The 12789-nt window shown below is 36.4% G+C and overlaps 1 protein-coding gene and 1 non-coding gene across 2 annotated transcripts; both read left to right on the forward strand.

Annotated features, from left to right (window-relative positions):
* Positions 1-4216: 4216 nt before the first annotated feature.
* On the forward strand, positions 4217-4289 carry TRNAV-UAC (transfer RNA valine (anticodon UAC)). Its single transcript has one exon. It is a non-coding gene; the product is annotated as a tRNA-Val (tRNA).
* An 802-nt stretch (positions 4290-5091) lies between these two features.
* On the forward strand, positions 5092-8255 carry LOC133301962 (uncharacterized). The gene is made up of 4 exons (XM_061501674.1): positions 5092-6837; positions 7197-7463; positions 7617-7736; positions 7828-8255. Exons 1-4 carry the CDS (start codon positions 5740-5742, stop codon positions 7921-7923), a joined length of 1581 nt encoding a protein of 526 aa, XP_061357658.1. The 5' UTR covers positions 5092-5739; the 3' UTR covers positions 7924-8255.
* The last annotated feature ends 4534 nt before the right edge of the window (positions 8256-12789 follow it).

Here is a 12789-nt window from a genome sequence, read left to right on the forward strand (position 1 = left end):
AAAGTTGTGCGTACTTATCCTTCCTCGGCTTCTGGCGAAAAAGAAGGCTCTCCTACTCCTTCTTCTCTCCCGGCTACCTCCGCAACGGGTTCTATCCCCAGTGACACTGTGGTACTAGATACGGATTCCCCTGTTGATTCAGGTGACACCCGCCACAAAAAACGAGTTCGGATTAACGAACCCAGCCCGGATCCCCCTTCTAGTGACAAGTCGTTGACGCCTCCGTCTTCAGTGATTGCAACTCCTTTTTCAGGTCCTCCCTTTATCAAGAAATTACAACCTTGTTTTACCGCTAGGATCCGTGAAAATGGGATAAGTTTTCTGTTGATCAATTAATTGGCAAATTTACTGAAATCCGAGATAACTCCTTCCGTGAAGCCCACTATTACGAGATGGCACTGTTAGCACTAGTTGAACGTCAACAACTACTTACTGAGCTGAAAGAGTTGCAACTCATTAAAAACAATTTCAAATCTGAACAAGCTCGCTTGACTCAAAGGGTCGAAGCTGCCGAGTTTGTTGCCCAAGGTTTTCAAGTGAAACTTAAAGAAACTGAAAAGCTGGTCCAAAAAGCCAATGATGAGTTTACTACTCTTAAACGAGAAAATGATGAGCTGACTGAAGAGCATAAAATGTTGAAGAAGAATTTTGAAGATTCAGACTTCCGAGTAGCCGAACTGGAACTAGAAGTGGAAACCTTGAAGAAAAACGTGACTTCTTTACATCAAGCTGCCGAGGACATGGATTCTAAATATGTTGCTTTTGCTCATCAAATTCGTGGTTGGATTGTGGATCAAGTGAAGTTCTTTCACCGGGAAACTGCTCTTCCTAACTTGGAGAAAATTGATACTTTCAACTTTGTGGATAATGGCCGACTATGCACCCACAATGAAAAAGGATCCATTACTGTGCTTGCCACCTGCCCATCCGAGTACGTGGGAACTACTTCGACTTCCGGCAAGACTACCTCGGAAGGCACCCCAAATAATGCTTGAAGAAGTGGGATGCCACTTTTATTTTGTACCTATTTTAACTTGTTCTTGAATGACTGTCTGTTTTGTAATGACTGTGTATGTTGGATCCTTGATTTCTTGCGGTTTTAATACTTCTCCTATTACTTCATTTACTTCTATATTTTACTTTGATCCGATTTATTCTGGTAACTTGTTGTTGTATAAATTACAACGCAACTCAGCAAAATTTGTTTTTGCCATATTCCATAACACTTATCTTTTTAAAACTCTGAAATCCATTAACGTTTTTATAAATATGCGATATTGAAAATCAACCTCGCTTCTGAGTAAGAATCAAACGGGTGCCCAAGAGGCCATTGAAGGCGGCAAGGGACTTTTGACCCTGCTTCTGAGTAGGAAGTGGACAGGTGCCCAAGAGGCCATTGAAGACGGCAAGAGACTTTTGACCCTGCTTCCGAGTATGAATTAAACAGGTGCCCAAGAGGCCATTAATGGCGGCAAGGGGCTTCTGACCCTGTTTCTGAGTAGGAATTACAAGTGCCCAAAAGGCCATTGAAGGCGGCAAGGGACTTTTTGGCCCTACTTCCGAGTATGAATTAAACAGGTGCCCAAGAGGCCATTGAAGGCGGCAAGAGACTTTTTGACCCTCTTCCGAGTAGGAATTAAACAGGTGCCCAAGAGGCTATTGAAGGCGGCAAGGGAATTTTGACCCTGCTTCCGAGTAGGAATTAAACAGGTGCCCAAAAGGCCATTAAAGGCAGCAAGGGACTTGTGACCTTGCTTCCGAGTAGGAATTAAACAGGTGCCCAAGAGGCTATTGATGGCGGCAAGGGGCTTCTGACCCTGTTTCCGAGTAGGGATTACAGGTGCCTAAGAGGCCATTGAAGGCGACAAGGGACTTTTGACCCTGCTTCCGAGTAGGATTTAAACAGGTGCCCAAGAGGCCATTAAAGGCGGCAAGGGACTTTTGCTCCATCTAGAATATACATCTCTGAAAAGCTTGCTTTATTGAATTCAAAAGTTAACATACGAAATATTCGTCAGCTACCGAGCATAATATGATAGAAAACTACTATACGAAACTTAAATCAGAATTTTCCTAACAACAGTAAAGCTTAAGCTTCCTAACACAAAATATTACCCAATAACTACACATGCTCGTTTGTCTCCTATTCCTACCAATTTTTGAACTCTTCAACTGAAATACCTTTTGAGCTTGCCCGCGTTCCAATATCGTGGGATAGATTTCCCATCCAAATGCTCTATTTGATAAGCTCCTGTATTAGTGGCCGACGTTACTCGGTACGGACCTTCCCAATTAGCTGCTAATTTCCCATCTCTTGTATTCTTATTTCTCACATTTGCCCGCCTGAGCACTAAATCTCCTACCTGGAAGGTTCGCTTGACCACTGTTCTATTGTATCTTGTCGCTGCTCGCTGCTTGGATGCCATTTCGACAATTGTTGTTTTGTCTCTTTCTTCCCCCAACAACTGCATATCAATCTTCATCAACTCGCTATTCTCTCCTTCTTTATCTTCTAGAACCAATTTCCTTCTCCATGATGGTTCTCCGATCTCTACAGGTAACATTGCATCAAACCCGTAAGTCATTTTGAACGGTGTTTCTTGAATACTAGACTGTACAGAAGTTCTATATCCCCATAACACACTGTCTAGCTCTTCCACCCAACTTCCTTTGCATGCCTTTACTCTTCTTTTCAACCCGTTTGTCAGGATTTTGTTTGCCGACTCCACTTGCCCATTCGTTTGTGGGTGTTCAACTATTGCAAATTGGTGCTTTATTCCCAAGTCGGCTACTACCTGCCGAAATTTTCTATCTATGAACTGTGTCCCATTATCCGTTATGATTATAGCCGGAATACCAAACCTGCAGACTATTTTCCCAATGAAAAACTTCTGGATTTTCCGAGTAGTAATAGTGGCTACGAGTTCTGCCTCTATCCACTTGGTGAAGTAATCAGCTGCCACTATCAAGTATTTTACTCCTCCGGCTGCTCTGGGAAACAGACCCAAAAGGTCCATTCCCCATTTAAAAAATGGCCATGAAGATGAAATCGTGAACAACTCTTCTGGAGGAACTTGATATATATTAGAAAACTTCTGACTCTGTTCACATATGCGTACATGCTTTTTAGCATCTTCTCTCATTGTTGGACAAAAATATCCTGCTCGTATAGCTTTCCTTGCTAACGACTTCCCTCCTAGATGATGTCCATTAATCCATGTATCTCTTCTAATACATATTCTGTGTTCGGTGGAGCTATGCATTTCAACAAAGGAGAATTTATTCCTTTTCTATACAAATGTCCTTCTATCATGACAAACCAAGTCGTTCTTCTTCTCAGCCGACTTGCTTTCGTTTTTTCCCCTGGCTCCCTTCCTTTTTCCAAATAATCCTTAATTGGACTTCTCCAATCCACTTCTTCAACCATCCACACCACACTCGGAGCTCGAATATTCTGCTGTATAATGGTCCTCAGATTTCCTGAGGCTTTAGTGCTCGCCAACTTTGACAACATATATGCTCTAGCATCATCGTTTCTCCGAATGTGCTCTACTCGGACCTCCTTAAATTCTTTCATCAACTCCTGTACTCGTGCCAAATATTTAATCATAATCTCCCCCCCGAGCTTGGTATACTCCACTGAGTTGTGAAGTTGCCAATTGGGAATCACTAAACACCTCTAATTGCTCGGCTCCGAGTTTCTTTGCCAAAATCAGCCCAGCAATCATAGCTTCGTACTCATAAGTTATAACTATATAAATATAAATAATAAATATAAATAATAAATGTTTTTCTAAGTTTTTAAAATATTAACTAATTACAGATATCTAGAAGGATTTAATTTTAAAAGTTAAAATTCCTTGAATAGAAACTCTTCATAAATTAAAGGAATATAGTCTTCTTCTTTTTTTATCCATGAATAAAGTCTGTTATACCTAGTTATTAACCTTCCTTAATATGTTCCACCTATAATTTTGGCCGTTAGGATCAAAATGCCGGGCCTCACAGAATTATACCGGGCTCGGTAAACATACATGGATCTGGGCCGCCGTTTGTTGGGAAGGGTAAATTTTCGAAATAGTTTTGAATGAGGGGCAATTTGGTAATTAATTATTAATTAAGGGGCATAAGGGTCAAAAAGCCTAGGTCTGGTACTGGTTGTTATACAATATGTGTAATTTTTGTATTTTATCATGATCAAAGAAACAATACTTCCGTTGCTGTGGTGTAGTGGTTATCACGTTAGTCTTACACACTAAAGGTCTCCAGTTCGATCCTGGGCAGCAACAATTGTTTTTTGGCAGCTGGAACATTTTATTAACTTCTTTGGGAAACTTGTTGAAGCAGCACTCAACCTAACAATACACACTAATGGAAGTGGATCTGAACGACCATGATCTCGATGTTGACATCTTTATTTCATTGCTATACATTCTCTAGAACTTTCTGTAAAATGACAAAATTGGTTTTATTCAGATTTTAAAAAACTTCTATTGCTCTCTCACACTGAATTCACTATTTTACTATTTTCATTTGATCATGTCATACGTCTTTTTTAAGAATGAATTGGGTATTTTGATGTCATATATTGGGCATTTAGATGTTGTATTGCATTTTTATCTGATTAGTATTATAAGATAAGCATAGTAAATATCCGAATATAGCTTGTAGATTATCATTAGATTGCAATAAGATCAACTCTTGTTACTTCATTGTATTATATTTCGTTTGCGATCAAATCACTTATGACAAAAATAAAAATAAAAAATCATTCTATAATAAATTAAAATCAATAGAATTTGAACATAACATGCGTTGCACGGGCTAGTGAGTGGTGACTAATATTTTTCTAATATTCTTCTCAATTATTAAACATTTATATTACATAGAAAAGGCACAAATATTAATGGAATCTTATTTAAAAATTCGAATCTACACAATATTCCACTCCTACCCTTCCTTATCCAAAAAGCTTCAACTTCACTCCATCACCGTTAATCATAAATCATCAAGGGCCAGCATTTAATCCCGCATTATATTCGTGTCATCGCTTTGTAACTAAACCATTTCTCACATTTCTGTTAATCATTAGTTTCTCTTTCTCTCTGGCCTTTTCATCTTCCTTCTTCCCTCTTCATTTTCCCTCACTTTGTCTTGCTTTCTCACCTTCCAAACACCTTCCATATATTCGTCCTTATCTGCGATAGATGGAGATGTCAATGGAGGATTTGCGCTCGTATGAGATTCTCTCCATTGTTCTCGACGCGTTTCTCCGATACGGACGATCTCCACGATTACCGAAGAATTCCATACCGATTACGCAACGAATATCTAGTCTAACAGCTGCGTTCTAAGGTCCTTACTTCGCTTTGGAAATTTCTTCATTGCTTTTTGTTTTTTTTTGTTTTTCGCTGTTTAAGCTCGAAATTCCAAGAATAGGATCATTGACTCATTGATTCTTGGCATTCGTCGAATCCTTGCTGTTAGTGTGATTATCTTTGTGCAAACTTTGGATATAAAAGAAATTTCGTGTCAAACGAAGGTGTCAGTGTTGGAAAATTTTCTGGTATGTATCTAGGGTTTGGAACAATTGTCTCTGAAATCTTGATCTGGAAGAACTGTAGGAGTTTCATATTTTTCAAATTTCAGAGAAATTCTTGCTGTATTTGCGTTTCTATTGGTTCTTGAAGTTTGTCTGGTGTTGAATTTTGCGTTTGGCCTTTTGGAGGGAAATTTCAAATGGCTGGAAAGTTGGAATTAGGGCTTCCGAAGACTGGTGCTTCCAATCTTAGAGAACAAGCGGCGAGAAAGATACTAAGGACTGTTAGATCTCAAGGGCATCCCTATGTTGAGCTACGTGAAAACGGAAAAAAATTCATATATTTCTGCACATTATGTCTTGCGCCGTGTTACAGTGATTGTGTTCTGTACCATCACTTGAAAGGAAATCTTCATAAGGAGAGACTATCTGCTGCTAAGGTTACTCTGCTACTGCCAAAACCGTGGCCTTTTAATGATGGTGTTGTTTTCTTTGATACTTCAACCGAAAATGATGAAGACTTGGCAATTAAAAAGGGTAACCAAAACAGGTTGTTGCAGTTTGGTGACAATGACAACAATCTTGAGATCGTGGAGTTAGCTGAAGTGGTTCAGTCAGATGTTCAACCTAGTTCGAATGATGACATGCTGGATGATGATGGCACGTTGATGATTCCTCATTTGATGATTGGGGATGAAACTTTTGATGTAAAAGTTAGGGAGGTGGGCTGGGGGAAGATTGCTGCAAGGTTCCTTGAGAAGGATAACACTTTAAATGGGATTAGAAGAATATGGTGTGAGTGGTTAGGAAAAGAGAATAATGGTCAACAAGATGGTGTTGAGGTTCTAGAGCATGATTTTGCGATAGTAATTTTCTCTTATGATTATGATTTGGGTCGGTCAAGATCGCTTGATGAAGTCAAGTCATTGCTCCTGCCTGCTTCTATGAAAGAACCAGAAAATGAGAGGAAAAGTGGTCGAAAGAGAAAAACATCAATGTCTGACCCTGAGGATATTAGTGAGTCTCTGAGCAATCAGTATGATACATCTACAGAAGAGTCTTCAGCTTTAGACAATTCCACCTCAAGTTTGACAACAGATCAATGCAATAATCAGATTCTTCGCACAAGGCTCATTTCAAGCAAGGCTGTGAGGAAAGAATTGAGACGGCAACAGCGCTTAGCAGCAGAGAAAGCGTGTAACATCTGTCAACAGAAAATGCTTCCTGGTAAAGATGTAGCGGCACTTTTGAATTTGAAGACTAGAAAAGTAGCGTGCTGCAGTCGGAATGAAACTGGGGTAAAAACGTGATCTTGTTTTGATAGTAATAAAGCTTGGTATAAAAACTTGGAATGGATCCCCTCATTTTAAAACTTCACATGACAAATTTTTGGAAGTCATGTAAAATTTTTGTGTCTATTTCTTTCTTCATTAATGATAATTGGATTATTTAATGCATATGAAGAAAGAGATAGACATAAAAATTTCACATGATTAGGTTATGTGAAATTTTAACATGAGAGGTTCTACTTCCATTAGAACTTGTGATATTGAAACTACATTGTATGAATGTATGCATAACACATGTATTTTAAACTTGAGGAAAAGAGTTGCATTCATATTTCATTTACCTAAGTGACATTGGCATTCATATGCAGGCCTTCCATGTGTTTCACACGTCCTGCCTTATACACTGGATACTCTTGTGTGAATTTGACATCATTACAAGTCGTTTAGTTCATCCAAATGTTAGACAAGGAGTGAAGAAAAAGGTTGTAGCAGATGGCAATAAAACTGGAAATGAAAAGGGCATGGAAGTTGCTACTGCACACATAAAATCTGTATTCTGCCCGGAGTGCCAGGGAACTGGTATGATTATTGATGGAGATGGCGTGGAACACCCATCCTTTTTTACTTTGTCTGAGGTTTGTTTATTACATGGATTTTCCTTTCCTAATCTTTCAGCTTATCTAATATATATTGTAATCCTTTCCTTATTATTTTAGGTAAATATTTGTCTTGTTTTTAATAACCAAGTTTATTTCGAATATATTGGATATTGCGTAATCTTTTTGCAGATGTTCAAATTCAAAATAAAGGCATGTGATGCACGCAGAGAATGGATCAAGAGCCCTGAAGTTATGCAGAATTGCTCAATTGGATTTCACTTCCCTTCGCAATCTGAAGAGATAGTTGAGGTGCTTAACATTTCTGCGTTTGTTTTCGTAACTTAATTGATAATGGGTATTTCATCTTCTAATAATATGGTGGAATTTCTTTTTGTTACAGGAGAAAGTAGAACCCATAAAATTGCTGCATTTTTATCGTGCTGATGATCGAGTGGGGCATAAGAACTTTGCAAACCTTGCAGATGATGATGATTGAGTCAGGCATAAGAACTGTGCTAACCTTGCTGATGATTCTCTAAAATTGTCATAGACGATCTTTCACATTTAGTTTGTTGACTGTTGTACATCTGAATACATTGGTTTTTCAAGAACTATGTGCAGTTTTTTAGGTAAAGGTAAAGGTAAAGGTAGGTTTGTAGACTGGGTTACATAACCTGGTAGATAGTGACCAGATTAAACATTGTGTATACCTGTTGTTAACGAGTGTGTATTAGTGCACATTGCTGACAGATGTGTACATGGTATGCAAGTAAGATCAGAGATCATTCTAGAGTTGCATTATTGCTCCTTTACTTATTTTATTGCTAATTTATTTGCCAATTTTGTAGTCAATCCTTGTTAACACTGGATTGTAAGCAAGAATTCAGCAGCAAAAATTCTGGATTGTTGCTATACATAATCATTAAGCTACTAGGCTCTTTGCTGAATCTTGTACTTATAAGGGATGATCGTGAAAAAGGAAGAACCGGTTCGGTTCACAGTTGCTCAAAAAACCGGCGGATAGAAATGTTTGGGTTCAAATTTTTGGAGGGAAACAACGGATACATTTTTGGACAAAATATTAAAAAATTATTTAATAAAAAATTATTTTTTATTACACACGTATAAACCGAACCGATTCGAGCCGATCTTCTCGTAATTGTTCGTTATTTGTGGTTTGGCGCTTGCTACTTGTTCCAATTCCAACAGTGTATTAAATGTGTGGATGAAAGGAGAAATTTTAATAAGTGGGTTTAAAGGTAGAATTCGTACATAGGGATGCAAATGGGTCAATCAGTTTATTAGGAGTTTATAACTTAATTTACATCAGGTTTAGACATGATATATAATATTTAGTAAAATAGAAAAAATTTGTCTATAATTTTTTTTTTTAAATACAGGTTATAGGTTTTTTTTATAACTCTCTAGGGAGAGTAATATCATATTATTTATTTTAAATAAAATTATTGCTTAAATAATTTCAAATAATAAAAATAATTTTTTTAATTTTTAAATGTCTAATAGGTTTATACAGATTTAGTTCAGGTCTTGTGTATTTAAAATATATATAAATCAAGCCTAATTTATAATATAGTTTATGCCAAAGGTTAATAGACTATATTAGACTTAAATATTTTACATAAATTTAACTTATTTAAGTCAAAAATTAGCTCGTCCTATTTCATTTATACCCATATCTGTATATCAAATGGCAGTTACCCATTTTATTAAAGGAAAAAGGTATGTCATTTTAAATGACATACCTTGTATCTTTTCACTCTCACAAAGAGGTGAAATCCACACTTTTAAAATTTCCCCCTCACTCTCTCTCCCATAATCTCTCTCTTTCTCTCACTTAAAATGACATAACTTTGTGTACTTTAAAATGATACACAATTTTTCTTTTTATTAAATACATAGCTAGCTAAGCTTGTACTTTTAATATAATGGGATTTGCGTTCATCATTTAAAATGACAAGAAAAAGTTTCCTACACACACAACATCTTGTGGGACCCGCATTTTTTAGAGTAAAAGAAAAAAAAAACTACGGCATGCAAAACGAATCTCTATAACATAACATGACCACTTTTCCTACAACATAACTCTTATAAAACCCTAATATAATACGATCTGGATCCTCTCATGTGAAAATTCACATGACCATGTCATGTGAAAAATCATAACCATACAAAGATGGATCAATGGTCAAAAAGGAGAAGAGAGAAAAAATGATAAAATAGATAGTTACGAAATCATAACCGTTGATTTACCTTTGTATGGTTGTGATCTTCCCACATGATCATATCATGTTTTTTTTGGCACATGAGAGGGTCCATTTCCAATATAATATATGCTGCGCTCGCTAAACTTGAGTTCAGTTTAATTATTTAATAAAATGGCTAAATTGAATAAATAGTTAATTTTAACAATTAATTTATTCAGATTAATAATATGTATTAATATTTATTTTTTATTTGAAAATATGAAGTAAAAGTATTATTAAATATCTAAATTATTAAGTGGCATCTAAATGAGAACATTATTATAAGCATTTAAAATATGAAAGCCTCTTTTAAGCAGAACAGATGGTACTATCATTGAGATAATTGTGTGCAAGAGAAGTAAACGTAAGATGTTTTGTTGACGAGGAATGTAACTCGAAATGTTTGATGATGTCGTCTACGGAAATATATTTTTAATGTTCCGGACATCTAAAACTCAATACTCTCTCTCATAAGATCAATTTTTTCTCTTTTTAATCATGTTATTTTTTTCTTTTTTTTCTTTTATCTTCTCTATTTTCACAAAAGGACCACCCAATCAATTATAGTCCCGGAACATAAAAAAAATGCTCTTGTCGTCTAGTGTGGCCAGACTGACCTTACGCAAACTCTGATTCAAATAAAAAATGTGAAGCTACTTTAGAGAATTTTTTATCCCACCATGACTTATTATTTGCCTTGCATGGACAAGAAATTTGGTAGTTTCCATGATAGAGGGGACAATGCTTCCAAAGTGGTTCCTAGGACATGACATGAATTATCAGAACTGAGATGTGACATACGATCTTCCAAGTGAGATTTGATCGTAGAACTGATATAAACTATGCTATTGCTAGTAGTCAAGCATCTCGATGATATAAAATGGGTTCTAGTATAAACCAAAATAATCAAAGAAAGAAATTAATTATAAGGAACTCAATGATCTTACTTCAAAATTTAAATCAAACAAATGGCAAAGCCTGCAGAATGAGAATTATTCAACTGTAATAATTATATAATTGACTTTGAAGCATATCATAGCTGCGGATGAATCATGTGCCGGCGGCGAGTAGAACATGCAAAATATTAGCTGGACGGAATCCCAGTTTACAAAGCCGGCGGACACAACTTTTATGGATGGTCAACTTTGTTTGCTAGCTAGCTTCATTATATAAACAATTCACTTAGCATGCCAAAAAGCAATAGCCACAATTACACAATGATAATGGCATATTATTACAGGCACGAAATCAAAAGGTTTGTGTGTTTCCTACTGTTTGTGTTTGTGGTTCTTTCTCTCATGGAAACTTCATTGACACAAGGAAGGCAACTTTATCACGTGAAAGTTACAGGAAGGTCCAGAACAACCGAGATAGAAATTGGAGCATACCAAATTAAAAGACTCGAGACGCTTTCAGCATTGCTTCCAAGAGGATCTGTGACACCTTCTGCCCCAAGTCCTGACATAAACTGATCAATGCCAGATACAGTGCCTCCTGTCCTCCCTCATTGCTCTGTGTGTTTGCCGTGGTGTACTTCCATTGCATACCAGTGTCCATGTGTTTTCATTGTTGGCTGTTATATCATAATATAAATTAATTCTTTAAATTATTCAGAGTTAGGTGTTTTATAGTTCTATTCATTTCTTTTATATATATATATATATATATATATATATATATATATGGGTTTTATAACTCTGTTGTTGCCGCAGAGGTTCAGATTTTCCCGCAGACAGAAACAACTATGGGTTCCACCAAGTTTTTTTGAAAAAATAAAATAAAAATAACATGGTACAAATATTGTTGAGTCTATGGCTGCAAAAAAACTCATCTACCATCGCAGAAGGAGTGTTTTATCTTTTATATATATATATATATATATATATATATATATATAATATGGTCCATATTTTCTCCGATTGTTCTAAAAAAAAAAAAAAAAAAACTTCTTCTGCCACCGATTATAATTATGTATTCCCAGGAATATATAGTTATGATATGAAAATTGTTTTTTTTCCTTTCCACGTCAACCAACAATTTGAGAAGAGTTACAACTATGTACTTCTCAAAATACATAATTATAATCAGTAACAAAAAAAAAATTAGCAGCAATAAAAAGCATATTTCCCATATATATTACTATGTTTACTTTTATTTATTTATCAACATTATATGGACAAGTAACCAGTAAAAAAAGTTTGGATATACGTCCTTAACTCAAGCGCCAAAAAATGACTCAAAGGAAAGGAATTCTATAATATAAGGGATTATCAACAAGAGCAATGTGCAGAACCCTTAAGGAAGAAGAGACACAAGGAATAGAACAGTTCTCAATATTATTCAATGAATGACACGTTTGCACATGTGTTGTTCTTTTATACAACCACTTGCTACTAATAGAATTTGCCACCTCATCCTAACTACCTAGCCACCTCACCACTTGCACAACTAACTTCTTACTTTACATACCAATATCAGTAACCAATGTTCTAATCCTATGAATGACTTATTACATGGTGGTAAAATCCTTGACCCACGAAGGAGCACCCTTCAATCTTCTTCCCATCTTCGTATCATTTGCCCCTTATTGTAAAGGAACCTTGTCCTCAAGGTTCAATTCCTGATATTGTGCCTGCAAATCAGATTCATCTTCCCAGGTAGCATCTTCTGGTAGAGCATTCGACCATTGAACCAACCATTGTTTATGGTTTCCTGCTTTGTTGCTGATGGAACGAGACATCAGAACAGCTACTGGTTGCTATACTGGGGAGTTACCATGACTCAATTCTGGAAAAGTAGGAAGCAAGTCCTTATGATCTCCTCTAAATTAAAGGGCTTCAAAACAGAAACATGGAAGGAAGGATGGATCTTACAACCATCTGGTAATTGTAGCTGATAGGAGACTGGGCTCAGAACTCGAGTAATAGGGAAAAGGCCAAAATATCTCTTGGCCAATTTCTGATTAGATCTTTTGGCAAATGAAATCTGTCGATATGGTTGAAGTTTCACCAAAACTAAATCACCTACCTTCAAGGAAATATCTGTTCGGTGTCTATCAGCTTGAATCTTCATCCGATTTTGAGCCCCTTGCAAATTCT

Source organism: Gastrolobium bilobum, unplaced genomic scaffold (genome assembly GCF_033153095.1).
Source record: "Gastrolobium bilobum isolate Gb01-03AN ecotype WA unplaced genomic scaffold, APGP_CSIRO_Gbil_v1 utg43820, whole genome shotgun sequence".
Taxonomy (NCBI): Eukaryota; Viridiplantae; Streptophyta; class Magnoliopsida; order Fabales; family Fabaceae; genus Gastrolobium; species Gastrolobium bilobum.